Below are 22,715 nucleotides of genomic sequence, written 5' to 3'. Positions count from 1 at the left end.
AAAATCCCAGCAGACAGAAAAATTTCAGATGTGTAAGCTGGGGGAAGCAGCATATATTTACTTAGTTTCACACAAATATATTAGAAATTTTTTGAACTAGAAGATGAAACTGCAGTAGATACATTTCAGAAGAAAATCAGAGCAGCATTTCAGTCAATGCAGTTTTCATTGATAATAGTCCCAGAGAACAGAAAAAATAGAAGAATAAGTGAAGTTTACGAAAAGCAAACCACAAGTACTTTTTAATTTAAAGCAGGCAAATATTTTTCTTTTGTAAAGAACTGGTAAGTGTGCCTGCAAGGGAACAGTAAACATTTCAAGGCTAAAGGGCTGCACAAATGCATTGATCCAATAGTAAGTATAGAGGACACACAGAGGCTATCTGCTGAGCCATGCGTGAGCTAATAACACTGGCTGTCAAGACTCCCCTGTTAAATGGTAACAAAAGGCACCTAGTAAGAGAAGATGAAAATCAATTAACTGGAGAAATAACAAGAGAAGGAAAATACAGCAGCCAAACACTTCTCTATTCAGATATACAAAATCAAGTTTTCTGCACCTTTAAAAAGCAGAAATGTCATGTTAAATGAGCAAAAATCACAATGTCCTTTTAAATCAGGTTAATGCTGCAAGGTATCAAGTACCTGCAGTTCCTACTGAAACAAAAAGGGACTTGAAAAGAGTTGGCCCTTTGCAGGGTAACCCCCTTTGTTAAATAGCCAATGTAAAGAAAAATCTAGGTTAACTGTTTCCAGAACACAGACGTTAAGCTGTAATTTTAAACCTTACTTCTGGCGCAGGGACAGATGTTGTGCAGTCCTTCCCGCTGGCTGCATGCCTCTGTCCTCATGGCTGCACTAACACAACACAAAGCCTTTAATGCCAGACCGTATGGGTACAGCCCCAAGGACGGTACTAAGGGTAAAAACTGGTCCTTAAAAATACACTTCACCCTTCTGCAAGAAAGCATTTTCACTACTGAAAAGAGTCCGTGCGACTGCCCTGTTCCCCATTTCCCTCCTCTGCCCTCAGCGCCTTTTCCAACCTCTCACAAGTAGCCACATCCCTGGAAGTGACACTGTACCACAACAAAAGAAATCAACAAATGAAACACCTCTGATGTGGTTCTTACACTAAAGTATAAATGGAGTTAACTCAGGACTTACTGAAATTGAAGGTACCATTTTGGAAACACTCAAAAGACTAAATGGAAACAGCCAAAAGACAGAAGTTTTTCCCCTTTTCCATTCTGGAATGCTCTGCTGGGTAACACATTTCCCTGTCTTTTGATAGTAAAAGCATTTTTGCCCTACCCCTACATTTGAGTGGGTAGATCCCACTAAAGGTCCTGATGTGCTGCAGGCAGAAAAACAAATAAGCTTCTTCCAAAGCCTGCAATTTGGATACATTTGCAAAGACTGTGGCAAAAAACTACTATCCCTTTAGGTCACATCTGTGCCAGTAGCAGCCTCTTACCTCTCAGTACTGACTTGAGGTTCAGCTTGGCTTGTCGGTGCAGGTCCTCTACACAAGGTGGTCTCGAGGAGGGCAGGAAGACATTTTCCTGCTGGTGCCATGGAGCAGTGTAGTGCACAGTCCATCTACTCTCTTCATCTAGGTTGGAAACAGCTGCAGAGAGAGACAACAATAAGAAAATTAAATGCTATTGTAGATAGTTTTATCATGAAAGCCCACGTGTAAGTTTGTCGTGCACCATCTTAAAACAAAAGAAGATTGTTTGCCACTGTAATCCCATCAAAACACTCTGAAACCTCATTTCCATGACAGATAAAAACCCTCCTCTCATTTCTCGTCTAATTTATGTTATGTAGGAAACAGCTTTCCTTCTTTCCATGTTTACTCTGTATTGCAGAGTAAATACAACTCCCTCGCTGTGTTTACTCTGAACTTGCAACTCTGTTCTTCCCCCTCTAGCTCCTGGTCTTCACAAACGAGATCAGTGTCCCCATCCCCTGATCCCACCAGGCGCTGCGTGCTGCAGGATAGCGTCCTCTTGCTCAAAGGTGACCCTGCAAATATGACAGTTGCCAAGAAAGATTACGACAGGTTCATTTGTATTGGGAAATAACCTTTTCTGACCTCACGCTTGCTCAAACCAGGAACAAAGATTCCAGTGAAGCCAAATAATTAGCTACTTTCCATTGCCGCGACAGATTTGGACAACAGTAACTCCCTGGGCAAACACTGCTCAGAGAACAGCAGCACTGAAGAGGGATTCCTCTGGCCACCTCTTCTCAGCCAATACACACGTGAAAATAAAACACAGACCTTGCTCAAGTCCAAAGTTCCCTACAGACAGTCTAGTAATGAATCAGCTGAAGCACATATTGCTAAGATTTGTTTATCATTTATGCTTCCCGAGAGACAGCCATTACCTTTTGTTTAAAGTTTATCATCAATAAAAACTTCTACAGTTGAATGGCCTTATCCCTCCACCCTGTAAAAACAGGAAAAGGGCAGTTGGGGTCATATTTTATGATCCCCCAGGCACCCTTTGGCCTTCAGCCAGCGTGCTGCACATCTTGCTTTCAGCTCCCCGAAGCGGGCAGAGCCACACTGCAGCCGTGCCGGCTCCCAAGCGCCGGCCTCGCTGCCAGCTCCGCATCTTCCCTTCGCTTGCCCTGGGCACCGCTCGCTGCCACAGCGCTCTGGGACGCCTGTCTGATGTGGTAGCAGAGGGGGTGTGTAAACTGAGAAGCAAAATGAAGGCAACAGCCTCCCATCATATGAAAAATTACTCTTTCCCTAACACCGCTGTGCATCTGCCAGGATCATTTCAGATGGGAGTAATCAGTACTCATTAAAGGAAATAAGTTATGCCTTTTCCTTCAAAATCTATCTACAGCCTAATGCCCAATGCCTGTTTTGTCCTGAAAGGACTTGGGGTGGGGGCAGGTTCTTAACTGCCTTTCCTCACTTTCTTTAGATTAGTATCAGACCTCAAAAAAGGTTTTTGAAGACTTTTGATAGGTCTCTTCATCTCTGAGGTGGCTTGGTCCCGCATCCCCTCCCCTCCCACTGACATGCTGGCTGCAATGAGGCAGATACACGTTTGGTTTGTGCCTGCTGTTCCTGTCCTTGCTAACTCGAGGTCAAACCTAAATCACAACAAACTGATGAGTCACCACCTACCTGGTTATAGCATCAATCATCCTGATGTTACAGAAAAAGTGACAGGTATAGTCAATGTCCTGCCCAAAAAGCAGCCCTCACCATCCCCCTGAATGAGCAGGCGGGCAGGGAGGGGAGTAAGAAGAGGAGGAGAACCCCAGCCGCCAAGACCACTGTCAGACTGACAGACAACGGGGGGATGCCCCGGTACACTGCGGGTGACACTTGTGCACGACAGTGGGTGACTGATTGACAATACCTGTGCACGGCAGCGGGTGACACCGGCACACTCAGCCTTGTCACTCAGCTGCTCGTTTCACACCCAGAAGTTTGGCTCCTTCAAAACCACCAAGACAAAGGACTTTAAAAGGAACAGTCTGCCAAAGGAGAGGTCCTACAGCACCTCACAAGGCTGCCTCCGCACGTTACAAAATGCTCATCGAGGACGAGAGTGAGACAAACTTAAAAACAGACTTCAGGAACGCAGGAGCCAAGCCGGAGGGAATTGCACCTTCCCGTAGGAGTTGACTGCCTCCCGAAAGGACAGCGAGCACGCACAACTACTTACTCTGTCTCTTGAAAAGTTTCATGAGAGATTTAAGCTTTGCGTTGATGAAAACCACCATTTTCAAGGTGTTGAACTGCGATCCTGGAGTTTAAATCCCATAGAAAGGAGGAGCTGCAGAAAGGTGACTGTTTTCCAGACTGAGCCTCTTTAAACTCTGCACACCAAGTTTCTCTTCTCCCGGCTTCTCCCCTTCGCCTTTCTTCCCTAAAATCACAACTTTAAATCTGTCTAGATCTTCCTGATGCACAAAACCATTTACAATTCTTTAGCCTGAATGCCTCCTCCTCACATGTAACCTTGTGGGCTGAAAACAGCCAGTTTCAACATGCAAAACAGGAGGGGGGGGGTGGGAATAATTCACATTTGCACAGGACCGAAAGTCAGGCTTTCTTGCTACCCATGCATTTTCTCAGCTCTTCTTCTCAGCCCTTCCTCCGCTCTCCCAGTTTAGTTACTCCAGAAAGTCCGGGTTTGCAGGTGATCTCTCTCCTCCCCATCGCGCCAGCCGGCTCTGCCAGCGGAGCAGCGGGAGACGCCGGCACCTTCCCACCCCCCGCCCTTCGCCCCCCCCACCCGCCGCCGCCCTGCAGCCTTCCAGTTGCAAATGAGAGTTGCATTTTCGTGCAAATCAGGATGCCGGGCTTTCCCACCGCTCCCATCCTTCCCCTCCCCCCCCTCCTTTTTTTTTTTGTTATTTTTTTTACCCTCTTGCTCCCACTTTATGAAGGACCCAGGAGCTGCGTTTCAGTTGGCTGCAAGATGCGCTCTCCGCTCTGCACCGCCTGCCCTTCCGGAGCCACTGCTCCCCCCGCAGCCATTGCCATTGCCTGGGACATCAGCCCACTAATTTTACATATTGAATTCCATTCAGTAACACTCCTAATTTATTCTTATTAGCGTCATCTCAGACCAGATACATGGAAAACAAAATCGAGTTACTTCTGGCTAACAGAGAACATGTTATTCATCAAATGAAACTTGTGCGCAGAGATGAAATAGCCCAGCTTTTTGAGATGCACATTATATCCCCATGCCTTAAAAAAAATATATCTGTACAGAGGTCCACAGCCAGTCTTCCTAGGAATGAACTGCAATTTTGCAGATGAGAAAATGCTAAGCACCAAATCAATGTGCTCAGCAGGGCATGCCCTTTGCACAATGTTCGGGCTCAAGAAGCAAGCCCTCTCTCACAAAGCAAGATTAGGAAACCCCCTTGGGTTAACAATGAAAGGGATTTTTTCCTCGGGAAAAAGAAAAATGCCAGCAGCAGGAGGCTCAGACTGACCCCAAAGCTGCAGCAGGATCCGGCCTCTGGAGCCCAGCATGCAAAAAGCAGATGCTCCATGGGAACATCACTCAAGTTTCACCAAACAGCTGAGACTCAGCACTGCACAGAACAGACCATAAACACAGTGCCCTCCATCATTGTCTGAACACACTATTATTAGCATTTTATCAGTATTTTCCAAACCCAGAGGTTTTACAATTACAACACGGATTCAACACCACAACTACCATTAGCAGCAGGTCTCTCCAGTAGCTGCTGGTCCAAGAGACATTTTGACTGGCTCATCTCACCCATACATCATTAGAACCACTTTAAACACACATTTGCTGCACACTTGGGAAGCGAGTGTAGAATGACTCAATTTCTAACTCCAGCAGCATTGCCATCCACGAGCAAACCCAGGAGGTGGTAACCTTTTTTAGCATGGTGGTGATCTTTTTTAGGATGTAGGAAATGCTTCTGTTAGTGGGAAGGGGAGCTACCATGCATTTGTACAGGGAAGGTGACAGTTTCAAGCAAGCATGTGAGGGAGACTGGGCCACTGCAAGTGAGACAGATTATCTCTGAAGTCTTTATGGCACCTCACAGAAGCTTGCAAGCCCTGGGAAGGAAGACTTTGTTCCCTTTTCATAGTCAAGCCCCTGTGTATCAAAGTGATCCTGGGTACTTTGGACGGCTCAGGGAACCTTTCCCAGTTTCACCTTGGCATGCAATGTGTGCCAAGTCCAGTCATCCCACCCTGAAGCATTTCTCCTGCCTGAGAACAAGGGCTTGATCACTGTCCTCAAGCCCTGATCTCCAGTATGGAGGCAGCTATTCAAACCCAGTAACAAACAATGCATAAGATGATGTCTGCCTTTCATCCTCACCCTTCATTGCTCCCACCTTCCCTCAGGTCATGCTGATAAAGAAGTCAAACATCAAAAATAGCTATCATGAGGGAATACCCCAAAGGAAACACCAGTTGGCTACTTGTATCTGCATCTCTGAGTCTGCACTAGGTCAAAGACAACCAAAAACTCTTCCCCCACTTGAGACAAACCCATTGGCTTCCATTAAATTCAGCATGTTGTCTCAAGCCACTTTTTAAAAATGCTCTTCCTGTCACAAGAAACTGCCACTGCAATTTGCTTCTAATGGCAGTTCTTAGAGCTGAAAACATGAAATAAGCGTGCTTCCCCACAGTCCACCTCTCTACATTAAGAACAGAAGGAAAAGATGGGGCAGTTTGATAAAATTTATATTGTAGTCACTATGCAAACTGACAAAGGACTTTAGCTCCTGACATTGCCAACCCAGCAGAGAAAAACACAGAAAGCCCCCCACCAAACAACAACAAAAAAACCACCTAAAATTACCAAGTTTCTTAAAGCTGGATAAACACAGCATGAACAGTAGGTGTGCACATACTGTACTATCAGTTCTTTAAAAGCAAATGACTCAAGAGACAGGTGGTAGACTGGGGAGACCTTGCTCTGTGGCACACTTCCTACCTCCTCCTGGACAAGTTAATATTAACCCGCTGCTTCAGCTCCCACATCCCTAAAAGCTGGGATCACACTCACTTGCCACCGTACAAGGATACTATCACAAGGAATACAGAAAATACAGGGAAGATTTTCAGCAAATGCTAATTCTCGCTCTATACCGGATGAGATTGTTAACTTAGGTTAAAAATTTTGGTCCAGAAGCAACTCCTTCATAATTAACAAGACTAAAGCAAAGAAGATGAGAGGCACAAGATGCAGTGCCAAACAGCACGCTCAAAATCATGAATGTGTAACACACTCATTAGCAAAACTGTGTCTTTTTTAGTTCCCAATATAATAGTTTTTAATCCCCGAGTGGTTAAACTGATTTTAATTTCCAGTAGAAGCCATCTACATCAAAAGAGAAGTGAACAGGAGTGGCTGCTTGAGCATGGCGTGCCTGAAATGCTGCAGCCATTCCTTCACTCGTCTCCCTGCTCTCTCCCCTCTTCAGAGGGGCTTTCCAGCTGACCTGCTCTGAGACAGCCATCTGGGACAGCCATCCCTCCACATTCACTGCAACATAAAACATCAGCACCTGTGAAACAATCTGGAAATACTCGGCTTCCACGGAAATATTTCAAGCCAGCCCCTGGGGGAGGAGGGCTCTCCTGGCCAGCTGCTATTCACAACCCAACGCCCTGAACCTTGCACCAGTGCATAGGATCCGTTGAAGAAGCCGAGGCTTTTTATAAAGGCAAATGTTGAAAAGGGATGTACGTGGGTTGTTCATAACCACAGCCAGAGCAGCTGCCCAGCAGCAGCCCCAGCAGCAGCTGTCTGTCAGAGACACTAACAAACTGGTGGGAATCAACCACTCTCCTTCCTACTGCTGCTCATCAGCCTATGTACACCTGCAGTATGAAACTTAAGAAGTTAAAAAAAAAAAAACAAGTACTCCACAAGAAGAGTTAAAGCCACCCATTCCTGCTCCCTCCCACAAATCAAGACAAATTTTACCACTTATTTTCATGCAGGAGAAGTAAACCCAACACAGGAATCAAGTTCATGAAAGGAATGATGCATCAAACTAACTAATATGTATCATCATCTCAAAAGTTGTAAGTCTGAACAACTTTATTCAGACAATGGAAAAATCCTCCATTGAACAACTGGATAGTATTGATGGCATTTTAAATGGAAAAAAAAAAAAATAAAACCATACAACTGAGCTGAGAACTGCACCGCCAGAGCTCTTCCAGTGAGTCTCTGTTCAACAAGCAAAAGGGAAAGTAGAAACGCTGGCAAGCAGATGTACTCAAAACAATTAAATCGATGCCTTTGCTTTTTACGGACATGTCAGTCACTTGCTCAAAATAAGTTTCCACTGTGCCACCCTCCAGCAGCTCATGTGAGGATGTGCGGGGAAGAAGCTGTTGGAGGGCGGTTGTTTACAGCGTGTCTGCAGGACTGGGTCCGTGTAGGACATACTGGGGATTGCTCCCTGCCACCCCCATCCACCCCCTCCAAGCAGCTGTGGTGTTGGGAGGGGAGCGACTGTGGGACTGACCCCTGAGCACCCCCCTCCCCAGGCTGCACAGGGGCACCCGGGGGTCTGCAGGGCGAGCCTGAACCCGAGGAGGGTTGTAAACCCCTTCCTTCGGGTCACAGGGCTCCCGCCTGGCTCAGACCAACACCCCCTGGCCTTAAAAGCTGTGCCTTTACTTCTAGGCTAGACTTTCATCATTAAGAAACATCAAGCCCCTGATATAAGAAACATCAAATGCCTTGAGCGGTTTCAAAACTTGTGCCCAAGCTTTATGCCTGTTGTGACCATCTTCACCCACTTCAACCACTTGCTGGTGCTTAAATGGAGTCGAAGCCACCCCCCGCAGACCACAGGACTCAATAATTTATGGTTAGAAGGGGTTTCTCCCTCCCTTATAGCCAGTCCTGGCTGCCCCTCTCCCGGCACCTTTTAGGAGAACAAAAGTGCTCCCTCCACAAAGGCTGTCCCAGGCGGCACCGCATTCAGCTGCCCTCCTGTCTCCATCTCAGCTCGTCACAATGGCCTCTTTCAGGGCAACCTCAGCCCTGGTGAAGCGCGATACTTCCCCGGCTACTGAGAAATTACAATTCATTAAACCTGGGATCAGGAGGGAGAGGAGGAGGAGAATGCATGGGGGAGAGGGAACAAAGGAGGGAAAGCATTTTATCCCCAAGCCACCGCCACAAAAGGCCAAGAAGGACCTGTGACCTGGCCAGCGCAGGCAATCACGGAGCAGGTATTGCTTTAAAGAGGGCACCCGGGCAGCACCCTCCTTTTATTCATGCTTATGAGGGCTTTACGGCTGCAGGCTCTGGGAAAGGGGCTGCCAGGCGGGGACAGGGGGAAGAGGGAGGAAGATGAGAAGGAGAAGCAGCACACCCTAAGCTACAGAGGACAGAAAAGCAGCAGACTGATTGATCTGATGATCCTATTTAGGTCACAGCACAATAAAGCTAATTCATTCCTTTGACAATTCAAAACATCTTTCCCCAGGATCCTCTGTCATGCAAACACATCACTAGAGAGAAAGGGGAGTATTTGGGCAGGGCTGCCTGCAGACAAAGCAGCAGTTTCTTTTGGTCAGAGCATCTCCCCACACACTGTAACAGGCAGGCAGGAGAACAGAAAACATTTACTGAATGTGCAATTTTGTTTCATGGTTCTGTTTTAAATTGCAGGGCACAATCCTTTTTCCTTTTGCCATTCCTGAACCACAGCTAAGGCAATGTCAGCTCCCAGAAGAGTAATTTTGTCTCTCCCTAGGAAGACCCTTTTAAAATGCCGCCAGGAGATACTCTCAATTTAAATTCCAACTCTACCTAAATGCTCCTATTCTACAGCTTACCCTGAAGAACCGATCAAAAAAGGGTTTCAGCAAGTAAGTTAGTCTTCAGAATCTTGACTCTTATTTGCCCTAATAATGCACCACAGAGAAGATGCTTCTCTTCTGAATTAGTGACAGAAAAAACACAAGGCAGACAAGTTTGCGTAAGTCTCATCGATTCATCCTGTAGGACTTGGAGCAAAACCAACAAAACCAGACTGCAAAAATGTCATTTCTGAACTTCTGCCCCAAACCACCTCCCCATTCAGCCTGTAATTCCATCTTTGGCAGCTGTGCCCTTGTGGATCCACACTAATATCCAACAGTCATCTCCAACTAATCTCAGTCTGCATTCTCCTTACCAGCGTCCTGAAGGGGACGTGCTCCCCACTCATTTCACTTATTTAAAGGTCACAGAAAGAATTCTTGTAGCCTATCCTCATCTCCCTGCCCAACGTTGCTCTTTGGCATACTTTTATTTATATATGGATTATCCTAGTATAAGGAGTTGGCAGATTCTTCTTTTTTTTCTTCTTTCTGCTGACTCTTAGTAAACTCAGGGTGAGTCGCATTTAAGCTTGGAAACATCCTCTCTTAAAATTAGGCCAGTATGTCCTCTAGTTTCCTAAGAACTTTGCAATCTATGAATGAAAAAAATTAAGCTCCTTGGAAAATACCAACCTTCATACAATCATACAACTGTTCATGCCAAAATCAAGCACCAAGTACGCACTCACTGCAACTTGAAAAAAAGAAAAGTTTTCTTTCTTAGTTAGAAACTTTCAAAAACTTGACCTGAAAATGTTATCTGCACAACACAATAGTAAAATGGTAACTAAAAGCTAAGGTTCGCAAATAATAAATGGATTTCAGCAGTTGTGACATTTGGCATTGTCCTTAAAGCCCTAAGATTTTTGACAAAATCTGAAAACCTGGGCACGTTCCCATTAAATAATGGCACAATCTGCCCTGAAAAACAGTATTTTGCAAACTAAAGTAAGGCATCAAGTCCATAGAACAGTCACCTAATAATTATATTGCTGCAGAATTCAGCAACCTGTTTTAATCTCCTAAGGAATCAATGGAACCATCATCTGTACCACACCATCTCCAGAGGACATCTTTGGCTGGCCAGAGGCACGTGGATCTCAGGCATGGTCAAATACAAATACATTTTGAAAATAAAAATGGTCAGCATCTTCTTCTTAGAAGTTCTCAGTAAAGCCAAATGAAAGGATATCCTCCTAAATTTATCCTGCTAATCACCTGAACTTTCAAAATTTATAATGTGGATACCAACTTAAAATTTTATTACCACCTGTTTGATTAAGAGTCAGAGATGCAAACATCCTTGTTATTAATCATATGCAATCTAGCAGCCCAGATCTCACAACATGCCATGGTCAGTCAACATTAACAGCTGAACAGTTGCATTTCTTTGGATCGCTAGAGAAATGCACCTAACAGTTTAAATGATTGTCCTGGGCTGAGTGAGTGGTGGAGTTTTTTGGTGGCAGGGGAGGGGGCTATCGGGGCGGCCCCCTGTGAGAAGCTTCTCGAAGCTCCCCCAGCTCCACGTCAGCTCCACTTCTGTTTGGGAAATTGAGCCCATTGGCTGCGCCTCTGCGATAACGTATTTAAGAAGGGACGTGGTGACGGGCAGTGGGACTTGTGAGGAGGAGTCGCTGCAGCTGCATGAACACCAAGGTCAGTGGAGGAACGGAGGAAGAAAGGAGGGGGGAGGTGTGCCGGAGCAGAGACCCTCCTGTTTCCTGTGGTGAGACGGCAGGGCGGCCCCCCCGCCCCCGCCACCCATGGAGATCTACGGTGGAGCAGACATTGATTTACAGCCTGTTGTTCCTGCTCAGCTGATCAAGGTTCTGTGCCCGAAGAAGGCCGGGGTCTTGTGGGAAAAGGTAGCCCCGCTGCTGTAATTCAGTGCTGGGAGGATTGCAGCATGCGGGGGAGTCCCACGCCGGAGCAGCTCGGGAAGGGCTGCAGCCGTGGGAGGGAATCCAGTTGGAGGAAGTTAGTGACCCATGACGGAGCAGTGTGGGGAACACTGCGGCCCATGGGAGGAATTCATGTCAGAGAAAGTTTGTGGAGGACTGTCTCCTGTGAGAGGGGGACCACGATGGAGCAGGGGGTAACAAGTTTTGGACACTCCCCTCACCGAAGATGAAGAAAGTGGCAGCACTGACTGCACCCCCCATTCCCTGCCCCTGCGCCACTGGGGGAGGAGGTAGAGATACCGGGAGCAGAACTGAGCCCGGGAAGAAGGGAGGGGTGGGGGGGAGGTGTTCTCAGGATGTGGCAATGCTTCTCACTGTCCTACTCTGGTATGTGTTGTTAGTGTCTGTAATAAATGTATGTTCTTTTTTTTTCTTCCCCTAACGAGTCTGCCTTTTGCTCATGATCATAAAAGGGGGATTTTCCCCCATCCCAGTCCTATCTTGAACCCCAAGCCTGGCTCTCTGTCCCTTCTCATTGCCGGAGGGGAAGGGAGAGAGAGGTGCTGCATTGTGGTTGGCTGTCAATCAGGCCTAAACCATGACAATGATACTGTGAAAAAGGTGCCTTGCCACCAAACATCTTCAGAAATCACTAGTGAGCACACCAACTAATCATGATGTTTAATAACATGGCAATGGTTTCACCAAGGATGTGGGGGCACCAAGCAAACAAGAGACATCACCATCTACTTCATCAAAAGTTAACCCACAAAAAGATTGAAAAATGGGAGATTTTCTCTCCCTCATTTCTGCCTCCACTTCCTGCCAGAAAGGGAAAGGAATAGATCCCTATTTTTTTCTACAGGATCCCTACTGCAGATACCTACATTTTTTCGTATTTTAGAAAAAATAGTTATTCCTTGCTATGGCCGAAGAACTTCCGAAAACAGAACAAACTGTAAAGTTGCAACACGAGGGGTTTAACATACACCATTTAAAATGAAAGATACCATTTTTAATCGCAAAAATGTCTCTTTTGGGCTTGGTTTCCCCACTTAGCACAAAAAATAAACTGCAGAAAAGTTTGTATTTCATTGTAGGAGTTGAAGTTGGAAGAGTTGGAGAAGTGTAAAACTTGAGACAGCTGATGCTAGTTTAAAAAAATATTTAAGTACTTTCACTATTTGTACCTGAAAAGCTTTGAAAGTGTGCAGCTATTGCACCATCTCTCTCACTTTAGCTCCAAACAGATCACACGCTCTGTAACCTGACATCACACCTTCGGAGTAACTTGCTTCCAGTGGTGAACTCTCACTTGAAGTCAAATGAAAGGCGAGCATGCATCCACAATTCAGATCAACACCACTTATGCTAAAACTACCAATATATTTTTGAAGGAACTTCTAAACATATCATATCCTGACAACAGGAGATACACTGCGACTCAGGGATTTCCAACACTTGATAGGAGACTGGAGACACCACAAACAAACACAGAGACAAACATACAGAGCCTAAAAATAAATTTTTGTGCAGAAATGCCATGGGCTTTTCAGCCCAGACAGTAATCTTGCAAAAATCAACTGTCATGCCCAGCTCAGTCATTCCTCAAACTTCCCAGCAGCTGTTACTAAGACAATGGTAAGAACAAGGCAAAGAAATATCAGTAGTTAACTACTACTAAGCAAACAACCCTGCCATCTCAAGATAGTTGATAAACTACTGTGTATCCCAGCAGCTGTATTTTTAAACTATATACAATGATCCAAATTCAACTTTGGGTTATAGATTTGTCCGGAGGACTGTTAATGACTGACAGCTTGTGCTATTACAGAATTGGAACAGGACAGCATTTTACATCGCAAGTTATTGAGAAGAAAGGATAAGCCTGATTTAAAGATAGTCTGGAAGAGTCAGGTGGGAAACTTCCCACTGGCTCCAGGGCAGGACTGACCCCTGGAGCAGAAGATCTGATTCCAACATAAAGAAGGAGATGGGAGAGATCAATAACACCATCAATGTGAACAACATTTACACCCCCAGGAAAACCAATCAATAAAACCACAGCTATATTTTCCCAAAATTATTCTGCGGTATGTAGTAGGCATAAAAAGCCTCTTCCTTTTTTCCATCTTTATAGGTAATGATACAAGCAGTGGTAGACTTTGGCACCCTTTAAGGACACTGCAATGCAGCACTAAACAAACTTCAGTCCACTTGAGTTAGAAGTGGCGCCAAACAGGATCCCTGCTTTGTCACCATGTCAGGAATCGTCTAAGCTGATACGCACCAAAACTCAATTTACATTTTGTTTTTAAAGCATGGCTGGTTTGAAGAACATAGATGAAACCACAGCCATCCAAAGTATCTGACACATTCCACAGTGTCTAATATTCTGTACTGAGCATACACCCTGCTCCAGGAATTAAAAAATTAAAACTCTGTGTTCATACAGGCTTTGAAAATATTTCTTTTTATGTCAGGGCAATTAGCATCCTGCTCCTCTTCAGATTAATTAAACCTAACAGGACAAGATTAACATCAAACACAGGAAAAAACTTGTGCTCACCTTCAGCTACTAGACATAAAAGAGTGTCTTTCTCTCTGATGCTATTCATTATTTAACCTAACACTGCTACAACCATCTGCTTGGGGACCTGCTCACACCTGATAAACAGCAGCCCACTGTCGCTGGTCCAGCCGTGCCATTGTGTTTGTGGCAAACCTCTGACAAACAAAAGCAGGGCCAGGCCGATTACAGGTTGGTGCTGAGAACAACCATAAGGGACCATTCAGTCAGGAGAGGATCCAAACCTCCTTTGGAGATGCTGCCCAGATATATTTCATTTGCCCTCCCTGGAACAGATAATGAAACTGCAGAGAAATGGTTTCATAAACCTCTGTCAATGCTTTTGGGCAACAACAAATGTGCTCTGCAGCCCTTGTGTGTAAAACTTCACTGTTCTTCAACTCCTTGTCAAAGCACCCAAAGGACAGCGGACAAACAAATGACAGCACTGAACCAGAGAAGTTGTCCCATAGTCATTGTGGCTCAGATCAGAAATCAGACAGTGGAGGGTAAAACCTTCGGGATGAGCGGTGCATGGCCACTGACCCCTTGCAGAGCAGGGAGCTGAGCACTCCCACAGAAAAAGCGTCACAGTTGGATAATGTGCCTTTCAACCGCAATATTTACAAGTTTTTTCTCTTTTCCAGAACCCTAGTTTCCAGTGACAGCAGTTCATGCTCAGCTGAGGGGGATAAGTGGTCACCAGCATATTGAAAAACAGTTTCCAAACAAAAGCCAGGAGCTGCAGCTTAACAGCCACAAGCAGTGCTTTGGGGATTTCAGCCTTTAAATTAGTAATAGTCAGGCCACAGCCTGCCTGCCTGCGCACAGAAGACACAGGGAAGCTGACTACATACCCTTCTGCTGTGACTGGAGAAGTGGAATCATGGGGTTTCAAATTTATTCTTTTCCAGTGACTCCAGCTCAAAACCGCTCAGTTCACAAGTCAGGTGCTGTTTCTGTAACTTTCAATCCAAAATTCAAGCTGTGTCTTTCCAGTCATGCATCATCCCCATAATCCAGATCCCTCTGCAGAGTATTACAGCATCAACTGAGATGTAATACAATGAGCCACTTAAAGCATTCTTCTGGTTAAAAACCCAAGGAAAACAACCCCTCTGCCCCAATTTCTGCTTAGGCATAGGAATGTCACCATTATTGTTTGTTTTGCACTGCATAATCTTAGAATAAAACAGATCCAATCTACTTTTCAACTGCTTATTAGTAATTTCTTAATTGTGCAATCCCTGTGTCTCCTTTTGTGCTTTCCAGTAAGTCTGAAATATGCTTTTAGGGTTTTTGAAACAATATGTTAATTAAAACAAAGGCTGTGCTGCCTCCCTCTTTTTTTAAAATAACCAATCTCTCCCAATCCCAGCTCTTCTGAGACATTTATGAAATGCAAGTAAAATGCCATCTGTTGGCAATGAGGTGGGACTAAGCCTTTAATGTTGAAACACTCACTTTAGAAAACCCAAACAGGCAGATTTAATTGACTGACAAGATTGAGTTCTCTAAATCATTGCCTATTCCAGGTCCAGTCCTGCACTTCCTTTCACATAATTAGATATCTGATCTCCCATTAACTCACTGCTTCCTTTCTAAGGAGCAACGAGCTGCCCTTGGGTCTTACTCCTACCAAGCCTGCTGCCCCTTCACCGTCTTAAAAATTCCAGCATGGGGCTTTGCTCACCTTCCTAAAGAGGTGTGAAGGGGAGGAAAGAGCAAATAAATTCAAGGTAGACTTTAGATGGTTTTTTGTTTTCTTTCAGTAAGCTTCCTTTGCATATATCATACCATTTGTCCCTGCTGCAGGTACCTGCCTGCGGGCCAGCGGCTGCCCGGGAGCAGGAACCCTGCTGAAGGAGCTGCTTTGTAGACCATGATAACGTCAGTCTGGGGGTGACAGGAGAGAATTCACTGAGTGTGTACTCCCAACCTACACCTGCTGAGTGTGTACTCCCAACCTACACCAACCGACAGAACTGCCGCACATCTGCTGAGAGTGGCTGCTGCCTTCACACAGGACGAAAACAAAAAGGAAAAAAAGTTGAGGGCAGCTTTCCAAAGCCTCGCTTCCAGGAAGAGCATCACCCAAGAACCTACAGGGGAATCTGATGCCTCCACTGCTGTTTGCTTTTTGCTGTAGGTATTTCACACCAACTAACCCACCTGTGTCAAGATCTTTATTTTTCACTCTAAGCTGCCCAGTTTTGCTCAAGACTTACTACTGTTATCTAAAAAGACTACATATTTGCAGAAAAATTACATAAAATATAAAGATCAGCAAGTTTTGTACTCCTGGCTCTTCCAGCCATGAGAAGTGACTCCAGGCAGCATGGGTGCATCCATCAGCACGGCAGGCAGACAAAGGCAGGCGGCCACGTGCCAGCAAGCCTGCCTTTTGCAAACCACCAAACAAATTCAGTAACAACCTGTACAGCAGTAATTTCACAAATACACAGTCATCATGCAAGGCACCATCCCTTCTCCTCACACTCCTCTCAGTTTTAAATACAATAATTTAGCATGGGGAAAAAAATACAGGTTCCTTCTAAAAATCAAATCTCATCAGCAAGCTCCAGGCACCCTATCATTCTGAAATCTGTCCTCTGAAGATACCACTCTGTCAGTTCATTTTCTCTTTTCCACCACTAAGTAGCCTTCACTCCACTCCACAATCTCCCATATGGTTAGCATGAATGCAGCAATTAATATGCAATTAATAAAATGGTGCTATCAACTGCTTTTGTTCACAGCAGCAGCTGGTCTGCATGTTAGAGCATAATTAGACAAATTAAGATGTATCACTTTTGTCCGTGGATGAACTGACAGCATCGCTCATGCTTAAATGTCACTAAGCCTATTGGCATTTGGGATTATTTTAAACATGTCTTTTTTTATTAACACTACAAGGTATCAGTAAGTCAGATTTAGATGATGCCAGCTGCAATGCCAGCAAAGTGCAAGTCTGTTTTACCGCCAATACATCTGCACAAGCCAACAGAAAGTTAAGGAGAGAAGTGATATATTTCAGAGAATGATCACTCTTTTACTTCAAGTATCACAGCCCATAGCATGGAGCAAGTGACTCTGGACAGGGGACAAAAGCAGAGTTGATCTTTAACTGTGTCCAAGCAGCGGTTTGGAAATCTTGAGAATCAAGCAGTGTGTGTATTTTTCAATGAATTGTTGTTGATTATGGCAGGGAAACAAGAGCGGGCTAAAAATTTGTTGTGATCTATCAGACTTTTAACCATTACCTTTCAAAGGCGTTAGCTTGGCCTGTGCAGGAGGCACACAGAGGAAAAGTGGTTTCAGAGACAGTCCTGAGCTCTTCGGGAGGAGGAGCAAAGCCCCCGTGCCCTGGCAGGGCAGAGGGGCCAGGGACCACAGCACCAGCAAACGTACACAACGCAGATCCCCAGCGGGCAGAGGCGCGGGGCAGAGCGGGTGGCAGCGATGCTCTGCCGGCCTGGTCTCACCACAGGAGCTGCCATCCAGGAGCCAGCCCCCTCTGCCTCTGGGGGGGCCCTGTGGAGGCTGTACACCTTTTCCTGGTTGTCCCTCACCGGCGGTACACTGCACAGCCAATATTGCTCCCTCTGAGCACAACACAGAGGTCATCATACCCATCATGGAAATGGCAATATACTGTTTTAATCACAGCATTATCACCTACCATGGGCTTTGCAAATGCAGCACTGCAGGTTACTTACATTCAAACTGGGGCAGCACATGCCATATGCAAAGCATCAAACATGACACTTGATAAATCAAAGTATTTGCAAGGCAACACACTATCACTCCTTTCCAAGGGGTCATTATTAAAGCTTCTGGATTCCGAACAGTATAAGAAAAAACAAGGGAGAGGACACTGTGAGGAGCAGTTGGCACAGGAAAAATAAGGGAGTGGCAAGGAAGCCTTTGAAGATTTTCACATTTAGTAACAGTTAACAAGAAAAGACAAGTCACCTGGAGGATTTCTGCTGCAGGAGCACTGCAAACGTGCAAACACCACAGAAGCCCTTGACCACCATAACCTGGCACACACAGGCACACAGCCCGACTCAGGAGATGGGTAAAAGTCACCGATCTGCAGTCATGGATAACGGGCTCCAGATGGGATGTTACAAATATCTCTCTTATTAATGGGAGAATTTGCTTCTCTACTCCTCCAGCACTAGAAAATGCACTGCAGCTGTAAAACCTGGTTACCTTTTATCACTTCATCTCAAATTGTTGTTGGCCTGGAGGAGGGTGGGATGCAGTAAGAAACACAACATAGTAAAATGGATTCTGATAATGCTGCCATAATCCATTTCCGATTGCTAGTGTGATTCCATTAACCAGTCTGATAAAGTCATCCCTTAAAACACTTGTGCCTTTTCTGTGGAGTTTCACATTCTCCTCACCCTGTTCCAGCTCTAATTCGATCTGAGTCTGATTTTCTTACAGCACTCAAAACCATTTTGTGACTTCACTGAACTAGATAAAGCAACTCCAATTAAGATCTGCAAACATACTGTACGCACCACCTATAAACCCCAGGTGTTTTAATCAAATTAAGCACAGAAGAGCTTATTCAGTTGATTTATGGATGAAAGACTTCACAACTAAAGGTTGCAAAGCAGGTATGTTTATTTGGCACCGGGCACATGGGGGATCGCTCCGCCACAACAAGCCTGTGCCCCCCTGCCTCTCTAGCCTTGCTTATATGTTACAAAGTGCTGCATATCCATGAGACACCTATACATATTCATAACCTATCCCTGCTTCTTATTATAATTAGGTCTCCTCCTCCTTGCGACTGCGCAGTGAGTTCTTTTGGTCCTGGGCAGGGGTCGTGAAGGGCTGGGCGGTGGTTGTGGGAGGAAGTATCTCCTCTTCCTCACTGCTGACCTTTTCACCCTGAAGTCCTGCGCAGTCTCTGTCGCCTCCTGGACCTGGGCAAAACCCCAGAGCTGGTTTGTGCTGGTGGTGGGGTAATCTTTTGCTAACACACACTTACTTAAGGGAGAAGGGGGGGGGCTTTGTTCTGAACAGGAGATAGTGGTAGAGCAATACAAACAATGTATCTTATCTCGTGCAAGCACAATACCAAATGTGGTTAATATCCCATTTCACAGTCTACCATTAACCACCATCCTCAACCACAAGCTTTCCACTCTCACCTGTTCCACATTTGGATTTACACATCTATTGCTCCACCTCCTTAATTACAGCAGAAGCTCCCTGCTTCGATTGTCAAAAACACTACACAGAAGATGTCTCTGAACTCTTCCAGACTCCTCTGGATGCACTTGAGTGATGTTAACGAGCTCCATACCAAAACCTCCCCCACCTCTTCTTTGTGCTCCCAAGTGCCACACACAGCTTCTCATCAGCTCTGATGCAGAGAGGAATGCTGCAAACATCCACCACCAGCACCTCCTTGCAACAACCAGCCCAAGTTCACACCTAGCACTGAGCAGCCAGGCTAGCAAAATGTTTGGCCAGGCAAGACAGCAAGGCCTTCATACTCGTGTTACTAAGTGTTTTACAACACCCCAACGTTAATCTCTTTTTACCCAGCATATTCCACATTCTTCTTCATCCCTCCCTTTATCCGTAATGCTCTCGCTTCTGACTCTCAAAAGGGCTTATGAGCCATATGGCAGCAGCACAGGAGATCAAGAGCTGGACCTCAGTGGCCCAGCCAGAAAAGGACAGGCAGGCAGGCTTGTTCTCTATGGCACACGCAGGGAACATGCAGTGAAATGAGCCAAAAATGCAAGACAGGTATGGAAATGCACACAAGAAGAATTGTTATTTATCCAAGACCTGAAGTAATTTCATACAAATGGAGAAGTTCCTCTGCTTTGCATGATTTTGGTGGCTTGTTTTGGCAAAATGAACAAAACTTCCAAGAAAACTCAGCCGTAAGACAAGCCTTCATTAAGAACACCGAGAGAAAAGGGAGAAAAAAATCCCCCCTTTTTCAGGCACACAATAAAAATCATATATCAAGTTACTTTTTTTTTTTCAAAACAAACCAGTTCCTGGCTTTATCTGATGCAATCCAATATGTCAGCTGTTACAGTACGAGCTGAATGCAGCAGATAAAGCTGGGAACAAGGATGGCCAGTCACTTGCATGAGACTCTGTAAGTAGCTGTCCCGGCCATTCACCACAATAGTCTGAGTCCTTCTGTCACTTAGGGCACGAAAAGCCACAAAGGCTTGATCAGTGCTCTGCATGGCCCAGGGTTTACAGAGATAGAAAGTGATTCAGTCTTTGTTTCACACTGCTAAATGAGAAGGCAAACGATGAATCTTCCAAAGTCACAAGGATTCCGGTTTTGTTTTGTTTTGTTTTTAATATAACAACCTTAATTTGGAAATTTAAATCTCATCACTATTGGAAGTGAAAAAAAGCCATAGCAAGTAGTGAATAATAAAACACCCAACTCGGTTCAGAACATTACTCATTTACATAGATTTAGTTATTATTCTTTCAAATTGTAAATGTTTTTCACAAAACACACATCACACAGAAGAGTCTCGGCTTTACAGATAAGACAGATCTGTTGTCCTTAGAAAGACTAATGAATGAAAACGAAGAAAGCATTCTTTCATGAGCTATCAGGCAACAAAACACTGAGAAAAAAATCCCAATAACTGAAGCTACTGTTTAACAAACTTTAAAAGTAATCTGATACTGCCATTGGCTTGCTCTCACATCTGTAAAAGAAAGAAAAAACCTTCAAAATCCTTACCGGAACTTTATCATCACAAAAAGCTGTCAGATGCCACGGGTTAGCTGGGCTAGCAACAGCATACCACATCCATGAACTTTTCGAATTCAATAAAGTATGAATCAGCAATGGGAACCACAAGAGGCAGGCGATGCTCTAACCCGGAGGAGGTGACAGCCTCCCACGGCAGCGGTCACTGCCAACAGACTCAGACTCCAGTTCAGCAGGCATTTAAAACGTACCAAACCCTCACATTTCTGCCAAACCTGGTCAGTGGAGGATCTCAGCTTAACTTTGCTGCAGGAAAACCAGCTACCAAACACTCAGCACCACTGGAGTTTGTGTGTAATCATGAATGAATACATAGTGGTGATAGTCCCTCCGCCACTGTAATACCGTTTTTCTTGCAGGCAGTCAGGCTGTTAAAGGATGTATTGCTGCACTCCAGCTGATCTCAATCTTACGTTGTCTATTTACAGTCAATCTGGCAGCAAAGAATGGGAGAGGAGTGGCATCACAGATGCTGAAATGAGGCTGAGCTGGTAATGCAGAACCTCCACTTCACCATACCACTAATTTAACAGTTTTCTCAGAACAATTGCTACACCTTAAAAAAACCCAAACCCTAACATGGTCACTCGATTGTCACAGCTGCTACATGACACCACGAGTACTTTGACTTGAGTATTTTGCAGCAGAGATGCTGTAAGGTGAGCAGGAGAGCTGGGGACTACAGCTGCAGATCACCGAGATCCCCTCAGCGAGGCTGCTCCCCCAGCCTGAAAGAAAGTTCAATAATTTAACTGCATTATGTTTTCAAACAACACTAACACTACCAGGGGCGTTTTCTACGGAGCACATCAGCACTGTGAAACCTCTCAAAGCACAGTTCTCATGACGCTCGATAAGGACCCCAAAGGGACGCCTTTATCAACAGAGATAAAGCTCAGCCAATAATCCCTGCTGTGCCCTGCAGTTATCACTTGACCTGGTCCCAGAAAGCACTTCTACTTGTAAACACTTTTGTTCCTTAAAATAAATATTAACAGAGTTTAACAGCAATGCAGCCTCCTTGTCTCAAAGAGAAATAGTACCTGTCCCGCAAATAATGCTTTTAACTGATGGCTTAATTACATTGACATTCTTTTGTTTCTACGGCCTGGGAATGAGTAAGAAGGAAAGAGGGCCAGTGAGGCAGAGCTGGTGTTTGACATGCACACGCTTGTACCACGGTGGGACATCACCACTGAAACACAAGCAGTTCTCCTGGGAAAAGCCAGGGCAGAAAGCAGGTTAACTGATCTTTGCCATTCACCGTTACAAGGATTCAACATTAAATATTGAAACTTCAATGGTTTGTAATTCAAAAAAGAACAAATAAAATGCATGGGGTCATACCAGACATCAGTGAAACTCAACGTAAAGGAACCAGAAATTGCATTAAAAAGCTTTAGTATATCACAAGTCAAACAATCAATTGCTTATGTAAGTGCTATATTATAAATCGATAAACTTACACACACACACACAATTTTTAAAATATTAAATAGAATTCTTCCCTCTTTACTAGGAATATGTTGAAGCAACAATAAAAAATGAATGCACCTGGACAGGAAGAGCAGATGCTCCCACTGTGTATATAGGAACCACATCACACCATTTAGATAGGAAGAAGTTTCCCAGGTTGTTCTTTCCACACTCAGCTACATAATTTCAATTCAGAGGTCATTAAGTTCTCATCCAAGAAGAAACTGGGCAGTGTCTTGAAGTGACTCAGCTACTTAAGTGCAAAAATAATCAATAAAAAATCCATGTGTTTCAGTTTCCAAACTTCTTAAATGCAAAGCGGATTTAAGATCAGCAGCACATGTTTACTATCTCTAATACTGTAGTAACGTAAATGTTCTTTGAAGTACTGCTCCGTTCCCCATTCCTCTGTCTCTACTCATCTTCTGAAGTTTTATCATTTCAATTCAAATGCATTTTATAAAGGAGGGGGATGGACATCTTTCCCTACAGACGGCGCCAGAAGAAAAAGAAAGCTGGCTGCAGGCAGGGAGCAGGGATTTCTGAGTGCCCTACCTATGCTCCTCAATCCCGTTTCCACACTCCAGAGGAGCAGGCTCAA

The 22,715-nt window shown here is 44.8% G+C and overlaps 1 protein-coding gene across 11 annotated transcripts in view; it reads right to left on the bottom strand.

The window, feature by feature from the left end:
- The window catches only part of NHSL1 (NHS like 1), a 189,816-nt gene that overhangs the window by 51,507 nt on the left and 115,594 nt on the right, over nucleotides 1-22,715 (bottom strand). For all 11 annotated transcript variants that reach the window (XM_042795951.1, XM_042795950.1, XM_042795952.1 and 8 more), the window contains one exon: nucleotides 1,477-1,629. In XM_042795951.1, the coding sequence (XP_042651885.1) occupies nucleotides 1,477-1,629 (153 nt within the window). The remainder of the gene's footprint in view (nucleotides 1-1,476; nucleotides 1,630-22,715) is intronic.

Source organism: Tyto alba, unplaced genomic scaffold, assembly GCF_018691265.1.
Source record: "Tyto alba isolate M040663 unplaced genomic scaffold, T.alba_DEE_v4.0 Super-Scaffold_22, whole genome shotgun sequence".
Classification (NCBI taxonomy): Eukaryota; Metazoa; Chordata; class Aves; order Strigiformes; family Tytonidae; genus Tyto; species Tyto alba.
This window is presented reverse-complemented; position numbering and strand designations above follow the sequence as displayed.